The following is a 23,151-nucleotide window of genomic DNA, read 5'->3' on the forward strand; positions in this document are numbered from 1 at the left end:
ATTGTGTCTCAGTTTGATTATTGTAACGTCGTGTATTATAATTATGTAAGTAAAGAATAGGATAAAATACAATAGCTTCAAAACTCAGCAATGAAATTTGTATATAAAGTAGGAAAATTTGAACATGTTACTCCTTTGTATATTGAAAAAAGAGTTTTAAAGTATAATTTACGAGTTAGATTGCATTTTAGTCTATTTACTCTAACACCCGAATATTTGTGGACTACTTTTTTACACAGGAAAAATTTACATAATTTAAATCTACGAAACATTGTCAGGTTTAATATACCACAACATAGAACGGCAAAATTTGAGAGTTCCTTTCGCTATTTGGCTGTTAGCCTGCTAAATTCTCCCATGTATGAGTTTCTAATAAAATATAAAAGAAATGCTCTTAAGAAGTTTATATTCTAATCTGTTTATATTGTTTATACAATGGTTGCTTTTTGTGTATTGTAATTTGTTATACTGCACAATAAAGATTATTATTATTATTATATTCTAATAACACAACACAACCTAGCAAGTACAAATCATAAATTTAAAAAATAATAACAATACCTACTTTTGAAATAAAATTTAGACGTTTAACAAAAATTAACTTAGTAATTTTGATACCTACTCACAGCCCACTTTAACATGCTACACCTTACAAGTAAGGCTCTATTTCACGTTTAAAATCTTGGATTCTCTGTGGACTTAAATTCTGCAAAGGGGGGCGAGCCAATCCCACATTTACCGGGGTGAACAGATTCATAGAGAGTTTAACTCCAGGTACTTTAGAGCCTGCAAGAAATGAAGTACATTCCATTAAAAATGAGCCATCCTGACTAATTCAACTGAAGGCTACATAAGTATAAAAAGGTAAGCACTTACCGTACTTAGTTAGAATGTTCATGATCATAGTTAAATTTTGTTGCAGGGCTATGGCATCTTGCAGTCTGTTCTCTTGGACCGCTCTCAGAATTCCTTTAGAATATCTCGGAAACGCGTTTAGGGACGTCACAATGGCCGAATTGAATCCCACTGAAAATGCTGGTTCTACCACCTTTAATGGTTTCAAGTTTTAAGTTTTTTCATATGGGTGGGTTTTGGTGGTACTACTCACAGTGTCACTGCCTATGAATATCGTATATTTTGCGTTTACGGCCCTTAAAGCTGCGTGGGCTCCTGCCAAATCATTAGACGTGTATTTAACCCCTCTTAAGTTGGGCACTTGTTCAGATGCTTGTTCCAATAGTTCAGCCACATCAACTACAAATCATTAACAACTGTTGATTTGCAAATCAACCAAACCAACCAACACTAACTATTTACTCCGGTTTGGGTGGGATAGTGATAATACAGCAAAGGAGTATTAGGGGCGGCAGCACTGATAAACTTCAGGTAACTAATCAATTCCTGAGTTCGGGTGGGCTTAAAGTATAACTCTGGTAGGGTTAAAATGGAATCCACTCCCAAATCATCCGCATATCTGGCTAATTCCACCACGTCAGGAAATGGCGCTCCTCCAACTTGTACCATCAGATGTTGAGAGGTGTTTTTAACAGCGTCCGCCCAGGATGCTATCAAGTTTTTCCGTTCTTGGACTGAAAGAGACGCTCCTTCGCCACTAGTAGCTGTGACTGAAGGTAATAATTGTGTTTTAAATGATTACTTGTTGGTTTGTTGTAATATTTACCAAGCACTCCATTAATTCCTGCGTCTAAAAGGTAATTTGCGTACAAAGGGATACGGTCGGTATTAACAGAGCTGAAATGTAAAGAGATTTATTTATAACCATATAACCTGATATACTTTTAATATGGATTAGTGATCTCAAACCCATTAAAATAGCAGTTCAGCGATTTAAGTTTGAGAGGTGATTATATGAATTTTCCTGCATGGAGATTTGTTTTTAGCGAAAAAGTGTCACTGCATATTGATATTATAGTTAAATTAGGCATGCAATTACTCCGATTTGTATTTTTTTGCTTATATGTACAGGCGCAGGACAGTAAGTTGTAAAGAGAGATCCAGTTTTATTAATTAAATTTAAATAAGTAAAAAGTTCGGCAGGTCACGTGACCATTGGCAAAACTTTTCTGAACAAACTGAGGAACTGAATTGCTTGTCAAACTTACAAAATTTGGTACAAACAAGAAAAGGTGGGTCAAAGTTTGAACTGTTTGGAAGAACAGTCAGGGACAAAATTGCCATTCATTCTTGGAATCCTCATTAAGTATCCTATTCAATAACCTGAAAAAATACTACAGAATTTGGTACAGTCATGTAGGAAAGCGCTGTCAAAATTTGAATTACCATAAACACAGTTTGAAAGGACAGTAACGGACAAATTCGCTTGTAAAACCCGCTTGGAGTAAGAAAATGACTGTTTTAAGTACTTTTTTGGAATCCTCATTAAATTTCCTATTCAATAACCTGGAAAAATACTACAGAATTTGGTACCGTCAGGTAAAAAAGCGCTGTCAAAATTTGAATTGCCAGAAACACTTCAGTTTGAAAGGACAGTGACGGACAAAATTGCCTGTAAAACTCACTTGGAGTAAGAAAATTTCTTTTTTAAGCACATTTTTGGAATCCTCATTAAATTTCCTTTTCAATAACCTGAAGAAACACTACAAAATTTGGTACAGTCATGAAGAAAAGCGGTGTCAAATGTTGAACTGCTAGAAACACAGTTTGAAAGGACAGTAACGGACAAAATTGCTTGTAAAACCAACTTGGAGTAAGAAAATTACTGTTTTAAGCACATTTTTGGAATCCTCATTAAGTATGCTATTCAATAACTTGAAAAAATACTACAGAATTTGGTACAGTCATGTAGGAAAGCGCTGTCAAAGTTTGAATTACCAGAAACACAGTTTGAAAGAACAGTAACGGACAAATTCGCTTGTAAAACCCGCTTAGAATAAGAAAATGACTGTTTTAAGTACTTTTTTGGAATCCTCATTAAATTTCCTATTCAATAACCTGGAAAAACACTACAAAATTTGGTACAGTCAGGTAGAAAAACGCGGTCAAAATTTGAATTGCCAGAAACACATCAGTTTGAAAGGACAGCTGACAAAATCGCCTGTAAAACTCACTTGGAGTAAGAAAATTACTTTTTAAGCACATTTTTGGAATCCTCATTAAGTATCCTATTCAATAACCTGAAAACACACTACAAAATTTGGAACAGTCATAGAGAAAAGCGGTCAAAATTTGAACTGCCAGAAACACAGTATTTGTAATTTACCGGTGTAATTTTCTTGGTAAAGTAATAGTATAGTACATACTCAGGTGGAAAGTGTTTGATTTCTATCGAAAAATTAGGAACTATATCTCGAGACAGAAATTAAACTTTTCACCATGGTTTGTATACTATTTTATTTTCAACCATTTATCAGAATCTTATCAAACTTTTAATAAATCATTCAGGGCAATGATGATATGAATCCTTTAGTCCGCTATGTTGTGCTGTATTAACAGGGAGTGAAAACGTAGAATGCGCAAATAAAGGTGAAGATTGGATGGCCCTAGCGGATACTTTGGGGATTGGATAGAAAACCGGATCTCATTGGGTGAGATTGGGCAGAGGAAAAGCATTTAAAAAAGGCGGGGTAAAACCCAAACTTCTACAGGAATCATGGGTTCAAGACGAATGTGATATCACTTTAAAGAAACTTCAAGAAAAATAATGTCCATATCCACTTGTTCCGACATAGTCTGAACGTTTTGGGAATTTCCAGACTTTTAGTTTTTTACGACATACCTACAATGAACTGCCTTTCATTTACCAGATTTCTTTAACTGTTAAAAATGGGCTTGGTTATCCCGGGGAAATTCATTTCCTTCTCAGTTTTGGGTACCTAACCAGTAATAAACCTAATTTCGTTTATGACTAAGTACGTGCTCGAAATAAGAAATAATACCCCTGTAATTGTGAGCTTTTGTTTGACTAGTTCTTTGAAGGATTCTGAAAGAATCCAGGGATGATTCTAACGATATGAAGGGCCTATAGGTGGGGTAAAAGTTGATAAAAAGGTTGGAAATGGAGTCTTTCGGAGTGAATCTCACTTAAACAACTACAAATATCTCTTTCTCTCTCAATATATCTCGTTTTTATTCTCTATACAAACTTCTACTCAAGTTAGTTTATACTATAGTACTAAGTGTTAGAGAATTGTTAATAAAACCGGAATGAAAATAGAAATTGAGTGTGATAATTGTTTCTCGCACGAGGAAAGTGGTCCTTCGAAAAATCAAAAGTCCCAACAACTAAAATTATAAGTTGAAGGGCGCCAGCAACCTATAGAATCAGTTTGATAGTAATATCCTTGGTGCGAAGGGAGAAGAACTCTGTACGTCACACCACTATAGCCAATTATTTGGAAGGAAAGTCATTTACAGTGAAAAATAAATAAAAATAAGAGAAAAAGAGCAGAATACGTTCGGCAACTAAACAGATTAATTCAAGAAGGCAAACAAATTGTTTGGATGGATGAGACCAACTTTAACTTAGTTTGTCTTCGAACTAGGGGCAGAAGTTTAACTGGTTCGAGAGCAACTCAAAAATTACCAGCGTCCAGGGGACCCAATGTTCTTGATGCTATTTCAACTGCTGGTGTAAGAACGGGTTCGTTTACCAGGGAGTTGGCGAATGAATGGATGCAGTCTCTGTTTTAAAGATGGGAAACCATCTGCAGGATCTTGTGGTAGTATGTGATAATACACCCTCTGTCACTCTACTTTAGAGGGTGTGTTTCACGGAACAGATCTGTTATGTTTAGCACCTTACTTCCCAATGCTAAACCCAATCGAGACAATTTGTTCCAAAATAAATCCGTTATAGGAGGTAATTGTGGTAGAGCAGCTCAACATTCTACAACTGTTCATGAGGCTGTTCTAAATATGGCTGATGTTATGATTGGAACTTAGATTGTGTTATTTTTTTCATAATATTCATTGTATTATAAAGTATATTAATTTATTATAGTGCCTTGGAGTTTCAGCTTTTGGTAATTTTGTCTACAGATAATGCATGTTATGGAATTGTCTTTGAATGTTCAGAATGTGATTTGATGGTTTCTTAATTACAGTTACTAATTCTGAATTACATTTGATGGTTTCTGAATTACAGTTGCTAATTCTGAATTACATTTGATGGTTTCTGAATTACAGTTCCTTATTCTGAATTACGCTTGACTTTTTCTGAATCTCACTTGGCCTTTTCTGAACTACATTTGAAAATGGTGACATACATGGTTGAAAATTTCAAAAATTTCACTCTTACAATTTTAAAAGTAGTACAAATTAAAAAGAAAAACCTGCTTCTTGAAGATACGTTGTATACTTCAATAATCCAGCAAATTGCAAAAAATTAAAAGATTTCAAAATATAAAAGAGTCTAGAGATCACACAGAGTGGCAGTAAGTATCCAAAAGACCCACAAGAACAAGTAAAAGAGGTTCTTTAAGAAATCAGGTGACTGCATAACTAACATGACACGTGAACATATCAAATTTTGGTTGGATGCTCTAAACAGGACTACACTTTTTCAATCATCCAACAAACCGAAAATCAGTTTACAAATTTTCGTTTTGACAAAAATTATTACTACAATTTATTCACTACAAAAGCAATAATTTCATTATATTCCAACGCAAATATTGTTACTTATACTAGGCCACTTTGTATATTTTCCTATTATCATCTAAACAACAAGAGGCATAGATTTGGTTGATTAGTTACGGATATGCACAACTATTAAGTTCAATGTCGCTCTAAGCTTAACATATTTTCAAATAAATACTTACAAGTCTGGATTGAAGATAGTCAATACCGGCGCCATAAGCCCGATGAAAGTGAAATTGACCTAGAAAACAAAAACATTTTGCACTACAAATTAACCGAAGCAATTCGCGTTCATGCTTACAATCATCTTGTGATCCGTTGACTAATCGGTGTATTCAATCAGTCTGACCACCTTCATTAATAACGCGATATTAAACACATTCAGTCGGGCAACCTTCAATTCGGAATTCACAAGAAGTGAAAGTTCAACATGCTAAATAAATTTGTATAACCGACCCAAGGATGGTTTTATTAATTTTCGCCCGGCACTCGTGCGTAACTCAAAGGGATTCTCTTAATAACTAGAAAATTGTTATAAAGTTCAATTACCGAAACCGGTCACGGTACCAAATTTAAGGACAATATTCAAATTTAAATTAACTGATGTAACTGTAATTTAAATCGCGTTGATTTTTGTTTTTTAACTTTCCGCTAATTTTTTTCTTTCGATAATTTTATTTACTGTATAGAAGTTGGGAGAACAAGAGCAAGATATAGGCGTAAATTAACCGTTTACGGTTTTTCCAATTTTTGGACCTCAGTTTAATGACCAACCATCTGGGACATGAAATTCTAGGCAGAGACAACCAAACCCGGGAGATAGCGCGAAGAATCGGCTGAAGTTGGAAGCAGGAAGTTGGGCAGCTTTTGGAAAGCTAAGCAACATTCTAAAGTCGGACATTCCAACCAGTCTAAATAGAAAGGTCTTCAACCAGTGTGGGCTTCCTGTGCTAACGTATGGAGCCGAAACACTAACAAAGAAAACCATAAATTTGCGTAGCCCAGAGAACCATGGAGAGAGTATAATGCTGGGCATATCATTGGGGGACAGAGTCTCTAACATCAGGAGAGTCAAATTGGATGAATGCAGCCCAGGATCGAAGACGTTGGATTGGACTACGGGAGGCCTATGTTCAGCAGTGGACTAGGCTGAATGATGATGAAAATAAGACAACAAAGTAAGTTGACCAGTACAATTATGGGTCTAATTGAAATTTGGTTGAAAGATATCATTTTCCTGTTATAGCTGATGCAAAGTTGGAATAAGTAGAGCCTAACTACTTTAGAAGTAATAAGTAGTAAATAGCCATAATTTCACATCAACTTGAAGTAATAAGTAATAGTAGATTACATTACTAGTGTGGTATGAGCAATTTTATAATCACGAGTGGGGAGTGTTGTCATGACGAGGTCGTAGACCGAGTTGTGCTGATCACACGTCCATTAATTTGCCATAACAATTCAACTCTTCCTTTGAGTTACGGAATGAGGGATTTTACAGTGACTAGAACGATAATGATTGCTTTATTGTACTCTTAGGGTGCTTTACCGCACTGGTGCGATAAAATCAATTATTATACTAGTGACTGTAAAATCCCTCATTACGTAACTCAAAGGAAGCTATGTAATGGATCATTACCGTGCTAGTAGTAGATAAAAGTATTAAACGAATCAGATAATAAGTACAGTACTTAAAATAATTCTAGACTTTGACATTAGTGACAGATATCACGTGGTTTATGGAGGATAATTTAGCTAGGCAGTCACATGAGCACATGTCAAAATAATTGTCATAAATCTCAGAAACACCTGTTGTATCGAATACTGCAAGAAAACTTTTCTAAACCCTGTTTTTTGCAACTTTTAAGCACAGTTTGACAGTCAGGGACAAAATTGCTTGTCAAACCTACTTGGAGTGAGAAAATGACTGTTTTAAACACATTTTTGGAATCCTTGTTAAATTTCTTATCCAATAAAATAAAAAACCACTTCAAGATTTGGTACAGTCAGGGAGAAAAGTGGTGTCAAAGTTTGAACTGCTATAATCGGTAATTTACACATCACTACTAATTTCTGCGAGAAAAAGTATAACTACAACTGAGATTATTTGTAATTACGGCAATTATTTTAAAGTCTAATTTAATCTTAAATTAGTTCCTTAGCATTGTTACTTATATTCATTTGCATTGACCTAGTTTGGTGTTACATTGCAATTCCCATATTAAGCAGATTTACCTCCTTGAAGATGGTTTTTAGATCAAAGTTTTCCGGTGAACAATAAGAACTCACACTTCCTCATTTTTGGACAAACATTAACAAAGTTGATGCTGTTTTTTGTTAAAATTTGTAGCGTTTTTTACGATTATTGGATAGGAAATTTAATGAGGATTTCAAAAATGTGTTTGAAACATTCATTTTCTCACTACAAGTGGGTTTTACAAGCAATTTTGTAATGTTTCAAACTGTATTTCTGGCAGTTCAAACTGACACTGTTTTTCTCTTTGGTTATACCAAAATTTGTAGTGTTTTTTTAGCTTATTGGGTAAGAAATTTAATAAAGATTCCAAAAATGTGCTTAAAACAGTCATTTTCTCACTCCAAGTGGGTTTTACATGCGATTTTGTCCCTGACTGTCCTTTCAAACTGTGTTTCTGGCAGTTCAAACTTTGACACCGCTTTTCTCACGGACTGTACCAAATTGTATAGTGTTTTTTCCGGTTATTGGAGAGGAAATTAAATGGAGATTCCAAAAATGTGCTTAAAACAGTCATTATCTCACTCCAAGTGAGTTTTACATGCCATTTTGTCACTGATTGTTCTTTCAAACTGTGTTTCTGGCAGTTCAAACTTTGACACCGCCTTTCTCACGGACTGTACCAAATTTTATAGTGTTTTTTCCGGTTATTGGAGAGGAAATTAATTGGAGATTCCAAAAATGTGCTTAAAACAGTCATTTTTCTCACTCCAAGTGAGTTTTACATGCCATTTTGTCACTGACTGTTCTTTCAAACTGTGTTTCTGGCAGTTCAAACTTTGAAACCGCTTTTCTCACGGACTGTACCAAATTTATAGTGTTTTTTCCGGTTATTGGATAAGAAACTTAATAAGGATTCCAAAAATGTCCTTAAAACAGTCATTTTCTCACTCCAAGTGGGTTTTACATGCGATTTTGTCCGTGACTGTCCTTTCAAACTGTGTTTCTGGCAATTCAAACTTTGACACCGCTTTTATCACTGACTGTAGCAAATTTTGTAATGTTTTTTCGTTTATAGGATAAGAAACTTAATAAGGATTCCAAAAATGTCCTTAAAACAGTCATTTTCTCACTCCAAGTGGGGTTTACAGGCAATTTTGTCCCTGACTGTCCTTTCAAATCATGTTTCTGGCAGTTCAAACTTTGACACCGCTTTTCTTACTGTACCAAATTTTGTGGTTTTTTCGGGTTATTTCAGAGGAAATTTAATGAAGATTCCAAAAATGTGCTTAAAACAGTGTTTTTTCTCATTCCAAGTGGGTTTGACAGGCAATTTTGTCTCTGACTGTTCTTTCAAACTGAGTTTCGGGCAGTTCAAACTTTGAAACCGCTTTTCTCACGGACTGTACCAAATTTTATAGTGTTTTTTCCGGTTATTGGATAAGAAACTTAATAAGGATTCCAAAAATGTCCTTAAAACAGTCATTTTCTCACTCCAAGTGGGTTTTACATGCGATTTTGTCCCTGACTGTCCTTTCAAACTGTGTTTCTGGCAATTCAAACTTTGACACCGCTTTTATCACTGACTGTAGCAAATTTTGTAATGTTTTTTTCGTTTATAGGATAAGAAACTTAATAAGGATTCCAAAAATGTCCTTAAAACAGTCATTTTCTCACTCCAAGTGGGTTTTACAGGAAATTTTGTCCCTGACTCCTTTCAGACTTTGTTTCTGACAGTTCAAACTTTGACACCGCTTTTCTCACTGACTGTACCAAATTTTGTAATGTTTTTTTTCGTTTATAGGATAAGAAACTTAATAAGGATTCCAAAAATGTCCTTAAAACAGTCATTTTCTCACTCCAAGTGGGGTTTACAGGCAATTTTGTCCCTGACTGTTCTTTCAAATCATGTTTCTGGCAGTTCAAACTTTGACACCGCTTTTCTTACTGACTGTACCAAATTTTGTTGTTTTTTTCGGGTTATTGGAGAGGAAATTTAATGAAGATTCCAAAAATGTACTTAAAACAGTGATTTTCTCACTCCAAGTGGGTTTGACAGGCAATTTTGTCTCTGACTGTTCTTTCAAACTGAGTTTCGGGCAGTTCAAACTTTGACACCGCTTTTCTCACCGACTGTACCAAATTTTGTAATATTTTTTCCGGTTATTGGATAAGAAACATAATGAGGATTCCAAAAATGTCCTTAAAACAGTCATTTTCTCACTCCAAGTGGGTTTTACAGGAAATTTTGTCACTGACTCCTTTCAGACTTTGTTTCTGACAGTTCAAACTTTGACACCGCTTTTCTCCCTGACTGTACCAAATTTTGTAATGTTTTTTCAGGTTATTGAATAAGAAATTTAATGAGAATTCCAAAACTGTACCACTTTTGTGCGGTAAAGTTACTTTTCCGCACTCATTTTTTTCTTTGGTTTGGTCCCATAAAAAAGTTGGTGCAAATAGGTATTTTCGCTCAACACATAAACTTAAAAATTGCAGGTTTATTATACATTTATTATAAATTAATCTTGAAAGTAAAGTTACTTACATAGTGCAAAGAAGACTTTGTTGCACAAAAAGTAGAACATTTTGCACTAAAAATCATTCATAAAAATAACTATTTTGGTACAATCACCCTGTATCTACATGTTTTCGACAGCTATTGTTTTATAGCAGCTTTTTGTTTTATAAGGAAAAAAAAAGTTTTTCGACAAAAATAACGGAACGGAAAAAAACGGAAATTTAATTTTTTTTTTCAAATAAAAAAAATTTCTTCATTTTCGAAAACGCCATAAATAACGATTCAAAAATTCATTGAATAGCACTAACCTAGCTCTATCACGTAACTGAATATTAATATACGGGGTGTCTCATTAAAAAGAAGAAGAGTCTCATTGATGAGATTATGTGGACACTTTTTTCCTTTGTGTATCAAAGGTTTTGTGTTTAAAGGAAAGTTTGACCTCAAATATCTCGAAAACGGTAAAAATTTTCTATTACCCTATTTCGGTCTAGCCTTATCACGTGACCCAATGATATACATACACGGTGTCTCATTAAAAGTAACCGAGTTAAGTTACTTTAACCAAGTACATATTTCTTGAGGTTTTGGAGATCCCAATGCATCCTTCACTTGGACACTCTGTATTTTATATCTTCTGTAGTTTTAAATTGTGAGGGTGAAAAAAATATAGTTTACTCAGGTCTTAAGGCTGTATATTTATCAATTTTATGACACCACGGATATCTCATACAAATTCAAGTAATCCGGCTTATATTTATCGTTATCTGGGTGTTTAACAAATAACTTTCGCCGGTCACTAATGCCCGACCACAATAATGATAAAATATGGAAAGTGTGCAATAGTCCGTTTGACCGTGAAACAGAGTCGGTTAAAGGAAGATCATTATAGAAATTTTGTAAAATAATCGAAAATTTTCATTTATTGCTTAAGTCTTTCAGCTCAAATTAATAGTAAGGAATTACCTACTCACATACACAAAAATTCGTATGAATGTGTGAGGAAATTAAAAAATAATAAAAACAGAAATCAGCCCGTTCCTGTATCGATAAATTAACATCAGCGATTATCTCTCTGTAAACTAGTCTTGTAAAGCAATAGCATTTTTACAGGTGTTTTCATCACAAACATGATTAAGTACACTAAGGGACTAAGAATTTTTTTAATCATATTTTTGTACTTAAATGAAATTGTACAAGGAGCAAGGATTCTATGCGTGTTTCAAATGCCGGCTGTTAGCCATCAGGCTACGTTCAAACCAATTTCCAGAACACTTTCTCTTAGGTAAGTTTTGTTAATAATTTTACTTTTTAACTGTACTATTAGAAGTTCATTGTCTCCCAGTGGAGGTGTATGAGAATCAAATTGAAAAGAACACACAATAAAATTTATTTAGCTTTAACCAGTGTTGCCAAGTCAAAATGTTTAATCCCTGTAGAATAATCGGTAAAAAAAAACAGTAAAAAAGTATACAATTTACATGAAAGAAAACAATGTTCATTTTACATTATTATACAGGATGATTTTTAATGATTACGAAAAATTTTAATCATTAATCCATTCTATTATATTGGAAAAATGGTGCTTATTTAATCCTTATACTTAAAAAATACAGATTTTTATTTTTTTATCATTTGTTTTCAAAGTTTTAACATTCGTGACAGATATCACGTGGTTTTAGAATGAAATTTAGCTAGGAAGTCACGTGACAACTGTCATAAATCTCAGAGACAAATTTTTTTTTAAGAGAATAATTTAGCTAGGATTAAGAAAATGACTGTGAATGTTTTAAAACACACTTTTGTAATTCGCATTAAATTTCCTATTCAATTACCTCTGGAAAAACACTACAAAATTTGGTACAGTTAGTTAAAAAAGCGGTGTCAAAATTTGATTACCAGAAACACATTAGTTTGAAAGGACAGTAACGGACAAAATCGCCTGTAAAACCCAGATGGAGTAAGAAAATTACTTTTTTAAGCACATTTTTGGAATCCTTATTAAGTATCCTATTCAATAACCTGAAAAAACACTACAAAATTTGGTACAGTCAGGAAGAAAAGCGGTGTCAAATGTTAAACTGCTAGAAACACAGTTTGAAAGGACAGTCAGGGACAAAATCGCCTGTAAAACCCACTTGGAGTGAGAAAATTATTGTTTTAAGCACATTTTTGAAATCCTCATTAAGTATCCTATTGAATTACCTGGAAAACACTAAAAATTTGGTACAGTCAGGTAAAAAGCGCTGTCAAAATTTTAATTGCCAGAAACACATCAGTTTGAAAGGACAGTGACGGACAAAATTGCCTGTAAAACTCACTTGGAGTAAGAAAATTTCTTTTTTAAGCACATTTTTGGAATCCTCATTAAATTTCCTTTTAAATAACCCGAAAAAACACTACAAAATTTGGTACAGTCAGGAAGAAAAGCGGTGTCAAATGTTAAACTGCTAGACACACAGTTTGAAAGGACAGTCAGGGACAAAATCGCCTGTAAAACCCACTTGGAGTGGGAAAATGATTGTTTTAAGCACATTTTTGGAATCCTCATTAAATTTTCTATTCAATAACCTGGAAAAATACTACAGAATTTCGTACAGTCAGGTAGAAAAGCGCTGTCAAAATTTGAATTGCCAGAAACACAGTTTGAAAAGGACAGCGACGGACAAAATTGCCTGTAAAACTCACTTGGAGTAGGAAAATTACTTTTTTAAGCACATTTTTGGAATCCTCATTAAATTTCCTATTAAATAACCTGGAAAAAACACTACAAAGTTTGGTACAATCAGGAAGAAAAGCGGTGTCAAATGTTAAACTGCTAGAAACACAGTTTGAAAGGACAGTAACGAACAAAATTGCTTGTAAAACCCACTTGTAGTAAGAAAATTACTGTTTTAAGCACATTTTTGGAATCCTCATTAAGTAGATTCAATAACCTGGAAAAACACTACAAAATTTGGTACAGTCAGGTAGAAAAGTGCTGTCAAAATTTGAATTGCCAGAAACACATCAGTTTGAAAGGACAGCGACGGACAAAATTGCCTGTAAAACTCACTTGGAGTAAGAAAATTACTTTTTTAAGCACATTTTTGGAATCCTCATTAAATTTCCTATTGAATAACCTGGAAAAACACTACAGAATTTGGTACAGTCAGGTAGAAAAGCGCTGTCAAAATTTGAATTGCCAGAAACACATCAGTTTGAAAGGACAGCGACGGACAAAATTGCTTGTAAAACTCACTTGGAGTAAGAAAATTACTATTTTAAGCACATTTTTGGAATCCTCATTAAATTTCCTATTAAATAACCTGGAAAAACACTACAAAATTTGGTACAATCGGGAAGAAAAGCGGTCAAATGTTGAACTGCTAGAAACACAGTTTGAAAGGACAGTAACGGACAAAATTGCTTGTAAAACCCACTTGGAGTAAGAAAATTACTGTTTTAAGTACATTTTTGGAATCCTCATTAAATTTCCTATTCAACAACCTGAAAAAACACTACAAAATTTGGTACAGTCAGGAAGAAAAGCGGTGTCAAACTTTGAACTGCTAGAAACACAGTTTGAAAGGACAGTAACGCACAAAATTGCTTGTAAAACCCACTTGGAGTAAGAAAATTACTGTTTTAAGCACATTTTAGGAATTCTCAATAAATTTCCTATTCAACAACCTGAAAAATGTTTCACAACCCACATATGTTATTAAAAATGGTAGATTACATATAAAAATAAAGACGGGACAACAGTAGAAAAATCCCAAAAAAACGGTAGATATACCGTTGTAACGGTAGACCTGGCAACATTGGCTTTAACAAAAAAGCACGCTTAACATGTTTCGGGCGTAAGAGTCCTAACAGCTATTTAATGGGACAACAACATATATTCCTGTTTTAGGTCTTTATAAAAATAAATATATATTTTTATTATTTATAAAAATAAGTAATAAAGAATAAATGACAATGTACTTGCATGAAATTAACATAAAAACAACTAAATATTGGTACATTAGCAAAAATATAATGAGTAAAGCCTCAGAGACGAAAACAGTGCACCGAGACTCATTAAATAGTTATTTGCACAACTAGGGAGGAAAGTGCAACTTTTGCTCCCGCGTTCTCCAAGCTCCGCTCAAAGTTCAAGGGTGCAAAAAGCACTTTACTTCAGAGTTGCACATCTAATTTTTTTCTACGACCAATGTAATGTTTTATGAAAAAAAACAGCATACTTTCTAAAGACAAGTTTGTCAAGAAAGTGACAAACTTTAAGTCTTTAGAAAGTGTGACTTTTCCTCCCATGGTAGGAAAATACTTTCAGTCTCTCTGGTGGCACTTTTACTCCCTTGGTACCTCTCACTTTAGGGAGGAAAATTTTATTTTCTATAGGGGTCGTAGAAAAAAGTATAAGTAGAATGAGAAAAGCAAAATGGTGAGAAATTTCACTGTTTATGTTCAATTTCTGACTTTCGACTAATTTAACATGGGAATGTCTGTCTTTCGACCTTTGTAAAGAGACAGAAAACGGTTTTTTTGACACACAACAAAACTCCTGATGATAATGTTCTTATAGGCCCAAAACATGTTGAGCGTGCTTTTTTGTTAAACTTGTAAGACTGTGTGTTTCAATTTAGTAATTTTCTTAACTAATAACTAAACTTTAACATGCAGGGGGCACGAAGTGATTGCAGTGACTCCGCACCCGATCAAAGACCCAAAACTAGTAAATCTAACTGAAATAAACACAAGTGAAGCCACTTACGAAATTATACAGAGGCATGGGTTTGAATTCTTCATGTCTAAAGAAGTACGCATGCTTTTTCAGGATGTTTGTTTTCTAGTTACTATACAGTGTATAATTGCAGCTAACTGTACAGTCAAAAATTCGAAAAATCTTTGCCATGTACAACGAATTTGCTGATGTTATACTAGGCAATGAAGAATTCCAGAAAATTTACACGGATCCAAAGCAAAAGTTTGATTTGATTATCTCGCAAATATACATCAGCCCCATTATGTTTGCTTTAAGTGCCAAACTAAACGCTCCAATTATTGGAGTGTCATCTATGGGAGGTTGGTCTGGTACCCATGTCGCTATAGGGAACCCAAATCCACCTTCTATTTATTCTGAGATGTTTTTGCCCTATAATGGAGCATTAACGTAAGTTGGATAATTAATTTTTACCTACGATCGCAGTGTAATGAGCCAATTACGCATAGTTTTCAGTTACGTAATGACTTGGACGCCACTATGACGTTTTTTTGAAAAAAATTACTCTGAATTATATGAGTTGAGAAAAAAGGACTTTACACTTGGTCGTAGGTAAAGTATAGTACACGTCACACGTGCTCTAAGGCCTTTACGCACTCATGAAATTACACACTCGCGGCTTTGTGCGTAAAATGCTTCTTACAGCACTAGTTACGTAATATACTCCTAATAATTGCAGGTTGTACGAACGTATCAAGAGTACGCTATACTTCTTATGGTCTCGTTTCTACGTTCATTTTGTGGCGATGCCCAAATGCGATGCAATTGCCAGGAAGTACTTAGGGGACGATCTACCATACTTGGCAGACATTGAACGTAACGTTAGCGCATTATTTCTGAACATCAATCCGATTCTTTATACACCAAGGCCTATGGTACCCACTGTGGTACCTTTAAGCTTTATGCATATTCAACCAGTAAAACCATTACCGGTGGTAAGTGTGTTTATTTAGTAAACCTAGGCTAGTTGGTTGGTAGATGTATAGAAATGACATGAACACTTTGAGAAAACAGCTAGGATATCCAATTTTCGATGTGGTTGTAATATTATGGGGGAGAACAATGAAAAACCTTAATACAGAATTTTGAAAATATTGGATAAAGGTGAGAGTTAGGAAAATTTTCCAAGAAACCAAAAATTTTCAGGACAAAAGACGCCCAGTGGACTAGTATGACACCCACTTATTAAAACTGGGTAAACGCGGTTTACAATACGTTCTATCGTGTTGCGGTTAGTACAAGGCGAAAGATTAGTTCAAAACGAACATTTTGAGCTTTACAAAGTCGCTGCAGACCCAAAATGGCGGAGGTACAGAGTTTTCAAAGTTTTTGCAATGCAATTTTCTTTAAAAAGTAAAAAGTTTGAACCGTATCTTGTGAATGGTTCTTCTTCTTCTTCTGCTGCGTGTCCGTTAATGGATGTTTGCGATCACATTTGTCCACTCTTCCTTATTACGTATGGTATGCATTAGTTCTTCTTCTTCTTCTCATTCTCCTCAGTCCTGTCCACTGCCTAACATTGCGGAGCCATGACATCTTTTTCCTGCCGATTCCTCTCTTTCCCTTAATCTTCCCCTCAATTATCAATTGCAGGAATTGGTACCTTTCGTTGCGTATTACGTGGCCCAGGTATGCTGTTTTTCGACGTTTAATGGTGTCTAACAGTTCGCGGTCTTTATTGATTATTCTCAAGATCTCATTGTTGGTTCTTCTTGCAGTCCATGGAATCCTCAGTACACGCCTATAGACCCACATCTCAAATGTAGCTCTAGCTTGTTCATAGTGCTCACCTTCAGTGTCCATCCCTCCATGCCATAAAGCAACACTGTCCAAACATAGCATTTGACAAATCTAATTCTCAAGCCAAGATCAGTATTTTCAATCCGGCATCTGATTTCTGTATCTGATTCCTGACATTTAAATTGATTTACTCGCTGTATTGGTTGATTCTCATATGTTAGGCTTGAGTTGTTGAAAATCTCAAGCATATACCAAGCATATCCCGCAAATCCTCCATGTTATCTGCAATTAGAACTATGTCGTCCGCATAACGAATATTGTTGACCCATACACACCATTCACCTTAACGCCCACGTTGCGTTCTTCTAGGGCTTTCTAGAATATAAATTGAAGAGAAGTGGGGAAAGAACACACTCTTGTCTGACCCCTCTACGAATTGGTCTTGCTTCTGTAAGATCGTTACCAACTCTGACTTCAGCCATATATGTTTATTCTGGTTGCGGTCAGCACGAGGTGAAAGGGTAGTTCAAAAGGATCATTTTTAGAATCTTACATTCGCTAAAACACTAAAATTGCGGAGAAACGGAATTTTCTCTAAAAAGTTATTAGTGTCCGGATCACACTATGTCCTTCCAAAAGTTTGCGGCTCTGATGGCTAAAATTAAGTCGTTCCCTGTGCAGCTCTGTCCCATGTCGGTGCAGGTCAGCAGGTGTGCCGGGTTCTGAATTTCTCCGCAAGAACACCGAGGATCCTCATCCTCTGGTAGCATGGTCCTTATTTTTGCGGGTTTTCTCTGCACCCCGATACTCCTGTGCGAAGTCCCGGTTCCAGCTCCTCTTTTTGTTGAGAGACTTGCAAAGGTGCTGTCCTGGCCAAAAATCTGTGGCGTAATCGGAGTCTGGGTTTCTTTCTGCCTCCGCGGCTACCTCTCTTTTGATGTGAGGCGGTGCTATCCCAGCGAGAGAGTGTACCTGATGAAGTGGCGTAGGCTTCAGGCAGCCTGTTATTAGGCAAATTGCTTGATTCAAAGGGACGTCGACTTGCTTTGCGTGAGTGGATGCACACCTTACTCGGCTGAAGAGAAGCTTAATGCAAGGGCTGAGGTTCTCAATGTTGCTGACTGTGCTCCCCATGACCTACTTCTGATATTGAGGCAGTGACGCTTATATGTAAGAGCTCGATCTAGTGTTACCCCGAGGTATTATGGAGTTGGGCAGTGTTCTAACTGTTGGCCACACCACACTATATTCATCTGTCTTCTTTGCCTCCCTGCTGCGCAGGTGGAAGGCGCACACTTGAGCTTTTTCTGGATTCTGTTGGAGGAAATGCTGCTAGCGCTGTGTCGTCAGCCTATATACACTGCCTTATCTCCCGATGTATGGGTTGATCGTTGGTATAGATATTGTACAGCAATGGGGCTAGTACATTTACATCTACTATTTATTTATTTATCGTATGGCTTTTCTACTAAGTAATTTCACGAACAGTCTAAACCTAGTTACATAGTACATAATATGATCAATTACAACACAGAATATATAACAGGACGAAAGTGCCATGTAATCACACTCAAACACTCAGCGAAACTAAATGGTCAATTACGGCGTCAGTTGCCTTCAGGAAGTCTCCAGGATTGATTGTTGGTCTCTGTTGGTTGCTCCAGGCGGTTTTGGAGGAAGGCTCCGACAATCGACATGATGTGGAAATCCTTTGTACTCAAAAAAGTGGAACCGTATCTCGGAAACGGTTTGAGTTTACAAAAATTTAACAAGAGATCAAAAATATTCAGAATGACTTTCTGCATCCAGCAAAACTAGGCTTTTTGGACCACTTATGTTATGGATGTCAAAGGGAAAAATTACAAATTTAATTTTAGGCAATTACATTCGGATTGGCACGTTTTACAATGAGGGACATCAATATTTCTCACAAATTCATTAGTTATTAAGTTGGGATTAAATGGAGTTATTATAAGCAATTGATGATATTGTTACGATTTTCCCGTGGGTTATTTACACAAAGTCAGTTTAACTCAACAATTAATAAATTTATTTACACTTCAAAACACTCCGTACAATAATTAACTCAACTACTAAAAACACTACTACAATTCCACAATTATTCCACTATTTAAACTTTACCGCGTTCCCAAATTTACTAATCCACTACTACGCCGTCGTCGACACCGCTTCTTTTATATTCGCAAACCACGTTCGCGGCGATTCACTTAGCCCCTTCATATTTAATTTGATAATGGATAAAATAATTGAAAACCTACCCAAAACTGCTGGATTCAAAATGGAAGGCACATTCTTCCATGCCGTCTGCTATGCTGACGATGCTGTCCTTATTGCGGATTCCGAGGAAAATCTCCAAAGATTACTACATTCCTTTAACACTCAAGCAAAAGAATTAAATATGGTCATTAACACCGAGAAGACCAAATGCTTAGTAACATCTAAAGAACCGATAAGATGCAAGTTGGAAATAGATTCTAAAATTATCGAACAGGTAAACCACTTTAAGTATCTGGGAGCAGAAATAACGAGCCATGGAAATCTGTATAACGAAGTTAGAGAGCAAACAATGAAGGGGGCTAGAATTTCGGGATGCCTGAGAGAAATTGTCTGGAAGAACAAATACCTTAACACCGAAAGCAAAACCAGAATATATAAAACGGCCGTAAGACCTATCATAACATACGCGGCAGAGACAAGATCAGACACAAACAGAACTCTACAACTGATGAGAACAGTCGAAATGAAAACATTAAGAACCATACAAGGCAAAACGCTACACGACAGAATTCGGAATGAAGATATTAGGCAACAATGCGAAATACAGGACATAGGAAGGTGGGTGAGACAGAGACGAAGATTTTGGAACAAACATATAAAAAGAATGGAGGACAGCAGACTCGTCAAAGCCGCAAAAATGAACAACCCAGTAGGAAAAAGATCACAGGGAAGACCACCAAAACGATGGCGAGAATGCTGGACATCATCCTCCGGGGAGGACATGCTGGCAATGAACAGGCAGTAGCCTACTAATATGGTTCACCATGTTAGAAAGAAGAAGAAGAAGAAGAAGAAGAAACCACGTTCTAGAATGACCGCAAAACGCTTCGCGATTTGCCTCGAATATCAAAGATGCTTCCAGGTGTCGCTTCCTAACTGTGGCCTACTTTAACACGCGCCCGGCCAGATATTGCGGCGCTTCGATTCCATCCCGAATCGAGTGATCGTTCAGAAGTATCGAGCATAGTAGGCCCAAACCGTAACAATATTCTTTACACACCCTTCTCCGAACACAACAACTTAGAACCGAATAAACGCGGTTACAACTGACAGAGCATCAGTTTCAAACTTAATTCTTTATTTTGTTATTTAAACACCCTGTATATGTTTAATGGTGTTGTGGTTAGCACGAGGTAGAAGAGCAGTTTAAGACGAACATATTGAGCTTTTTGCAGTCGCTTAATTATCAAAAATGGGAAAGATACAGAATGTGCATGTGAAGCACCCTGTATAATTTACACTTGTGGCAATATTGAATTGATTATTGCCTTCATTCTCTTCGGACTTTCAAATGCGGCATCTTCTACAAATTTGTCTGATTTGTAATTTGGTTTAGCACACCAATTTGTAGAAGATGTCTGATGTGACAAATTCAACGGTGTAAACTAGCCTAGGAAGGTACTAGCTTAGCCTAAGTTTTCAGGACAAATACACTTAATTGTAAATGACATAATACATTTTAATCTTAACTTACATCCACGATTCTCAGGCTTCTGTATAAGTCAAAATTCGGAAGAGTAAGGTGGCTCCGCTTTGAAGTTTTTGGCTGTTTTCAGATTTGCGCAGAACAGACATTTTTCCTACTTTGGTTTTACTTATTCTCATTTCAAAGTTTCAATCATACAATCTTCAGCTAATAATCTTGCTTTAGGACATCAAAATGGAAATTGAATCTTCCAAAAACGGCGTTGTGTACTTCAGCCTAGGTTCGAACGTTAAAAGCGTGAACATTCCAGAACGTGTTAGAAACCTTCTGATGCAAGTATTCGCAGAATTACCCTACAAAGTGTTGTGGAAGTTTGAAAAGGAAGAACTACCGGGGAAACCAGATAATGTGGTCATTAGAAAATGGTTGCCCCAACAAGACATCTTGGGTAGCTCACTTTCACCATTGCCCAATAAATACTTACAAGAATTTATTATAGCTCATCCAAATGTAAAAGTTTTCATTAGTCAATGTGGACTGCAGTCCACTGAAGAAGCGATTGATAGAGGAATACCAATGGTAGGAATACCATTTATAGCGGACCAAGAGATGAATAGTGTCCGGTTAGCTAAATGGGGTGTACTTCGACATATCGACTACCGGAACACCACCAAGCAGGAACTAATTGAAGCTATTACAGGCGTTGCAGACAATCCTAGGTAACCTTATTCTTATGTCAACCGATAACTTAATTTAAGTTCGTGATAATTAGTTACAGAAAAAATATGGCTAAATTACGCAGTTTACTTCAAGACGAACCGTTGAAAGGGATCCAAAAAGCGGTTTGGTGGGCGGAATACGTTATTAGACACAAAGGGACCAGACACCTAAGAAGTCCCACCGTAGATATAGAGTGGTACAAGTATTTACTAGTTGATGTTATATTTGTTTTGATTGGGCTTCCCGTTCTCGTATTAGTTGCAATTGTTAAGGTGCTTGCAGTTGTTAAACAACGGAAAATAAGAAGAAAAACTAAATTCTTGTAAATTCTGGAAAATACAGTTGTCAATATTGTTATTGTTTTAATTTGCTGGAAAATCTAGGGAGGTGTTTACAGGAAAACGTTTAATCTACATAAAGAACCCTACCACTTAGCACACAAATCTTAAGGTTCTACAATCATATACAGTTAAACTTATTCCCAATTCTGACAGACTATCCAAAGAAAATTGAAACAAACTTGCCAGAGTTTTGATGACTTAAGACTAAGGTAAGTAGGGTTAGATCGTCGTAAGATTTTGTTGCATCCAACAAAATTGACTGTAATATGATCGTGTGTGTCCGAGCTTCCAAGCAAATCGTACGAACTTGCCTCTCTGGCTGCAGTACAACGCTCTGGGTTGGATCGAATTTTGGATAGTGAGTGGCAGACTGCGATTTGTTGATACAGTAGTGTGACGCGTTTTCTTAAAGCGCGTATCCACCGGCAAATTTATTGCGAACATGTTACAGTTTTGTTCGCGAGCAGTTCACAATCAGAATGCAAGCAATTCGCGAGCTGTTACACGACCACGTCCACATGAAACCTAATTTTTGTTCACTCCTGTTTGTCAAAGTGTTCCGCGTTTACTTGTATCAGTATATCGTCTGAAGCAGAAGATCTACTTCTAGCGCTGCATATGTTGTAATCAAGACATCAGATGATATCAAACGGCAGAGACGTCGCCCAGGATAGTGGCAAAGACAACTTTTCCAAAGCAGAGCACAATACAATGGCAGCAGCTTACTGGCAGATTTAAAACTAGAAGATGCAGTTGGTTTTAGAATTTTTTGTCGTGTATCAGTGGCTGCTTGAATATTTTCTAAACGTACTTGGACCGAAAATTTCAAAACAAAATACTAATTATAGAGAAGCAATTCCCTCGAAGGAAAGGCTTCTACTTCTTTGCGGTTCTTAGCTACTGGGGACTCCTTCATATCATATCAAAACAGCTAATATCCAGAATAGTCCCAGAGGTGTGCAGTGCACTAATAACAACATTAAATGAATATATACAATCAATTCTTTTTATTAATAACAGAAAAAAAGCTGAACATTTTGTATACAGGGTTTTTCAATGAAAAGTAGCCACCCTGAATATCTTCCAAAATAATTTCTCTGTTAAAAAATGCTAAGACACGTCAACAAAGATTGCAAGGGAGACATCTTTTTACGTAGACCCTGTGTGGCACATCGTTGGAAAGGGTATTTCATAAGGAATTAATTGCACTATTTTATTTGTACATTTGTTTTGAATTGAGACCAAAAAAAATAAAAAATACGTTTTGTGTTTATTTTTTGTTAACTGCAGAAATAATAGCAAATAGCGGTTAACATTTAATTAATGGCTCCAAATAACCTCCGTTAACTTCCATACAATAATACAAGCGACTTTGGAAGAGTTCGCGAACATTTGTGAGGACTTGCGGTGTCAGTTGTCGGCATTCATGTATTATTCTCTGCCTAAGGTCTGCAATATTGGCCGGCTGTGTTGCAGAGACTTTAGATATTAAATGCCCCCATAGAAAAAAGTCCAACGGAGTGAGGT

General features: G+C 35.9%; 2 protein-coding genes across 4 annotated transcripts; one reads left to right on the forward strand and one right to left on the reverse strand.

Annotated features, from left to right (window-relative positions):
• Positions 1–389: 389 nt before the first annotated feature.
• On the reverse strand, positions 390–6,034 carry LOC145724341 (N-acetylneuraminate lyase-like). Its single transcript, XM_081972528.1, has 7 exons — positions 5,921–6,034; positions 5,802–5,860; positions 1,682–1,752; positions 1,311–1,625; positions 1,109–1,254; positions 877–1,048; positions 390–786 (listed from the first exon to the last, which is right to left on the reverse strand). The coding sequence occupies exons 1-7, from the start codon at positions 5,924–5,926 to the stop codon at positions 650–652; spliced, it is 906 nt and encodes a 301-aa protein (XP_081828654.1). The 5' UTR covers positions 5,927–6,034; the 3' UTR covers positions 390–649.
• On the forward strand, positions 1,496–21,637 carry LOC145724336 (UDP-glycosyltransferase UGT5-like). Of its 3 annotated transcripts, none has more exons than XM_081972522.1 (7): positions 1,496–1,631; positions 15,000–15,135; positions 15,194–15,489; positions 15,779–16,034; positions 20,789–21,011; positions 21,063–21,282; positions 21,336–21,637. In XM_081972522.1, the coding sequence occupies exons 2-7, from the start codon at positions 15,124–15,126 to the stop codon at positions 21,607–21,609; spliced, it is 1,281 nt and encodes a 426-aa protein (XP_081828648.1). In that variant the 5' UTR covers positions 1,496–1,631; positions 15,000–15,123; the 3' UTR covers positions 21,610–21,637. The 3 variants fall into 3 exon arrangements, with proteins under 3 accessions (XP_081828648.1, XP_081828647.1, XP_081828646.1); XM_081972521.1 differs by lacking the exon at positions 1,496–1,631 and adding an exon at positions 6,653–6,797; XM_081972520.1 differs by lacking the exon at positions 1,496–1,631 and adding an exon at positions 11,448–11,619.
• Positions 21,638–23,151: the final 1,514 nt, after the last annotated feature.

Source organism: Ips typographus, linkage group LG2, assembly GCF_016097725.1.
Source record: "Ips typographus isolate SLU linkage group LG2, UJ_Ityp_2.0, whole genome shotgun sequence".
Taxonomy (NCBI): Eukaryota; Metazoa; Arthropoda; class Insecta; order Coleoptera; family Curculionidae; genus Ips; species Ips typographus.

Bases quoted from the DNA above. Each gene is read 5' to 3' on its own strand.
- LOC145724341 (XM_081972528.1), bottom strand. The intron at 1,753-5,801 runs GTAAGTATTTAT...TTTACATTTCAG, and splicing joins ACTATCTTCAATCCAGACTT to CTCTGTTAATACCGACCGTA. The intron at 1,049-1,108 runs GTGAGTAGTACC...AAACCATTAAAG, and splicing joins TATTCATAGGCAGTGACACT to GTGGTAGAACCAGCATTTTC.
- LOC145724336 (XM_081972520.1), top strand. From the start codon at position 11,465: ATGATTAAGTACACTAAGGGACTAAGAATTTTTTTAATCATATTTTTG. The intron at 15,490-15,778 runs GTAAGTTGGATA...TAATAATTGCAG, and splicing joins CCCTATAATGGAGCATTAAC to GTTGTACGAACGTATCAAGA. The intron at 16,035-20,788 runs GTAAGTGTGTTT...ATCTTGCTTTAG, and splicing joins CAGTAAAACCATTACCGGTG to GACATCAAAATGGAAATTGA.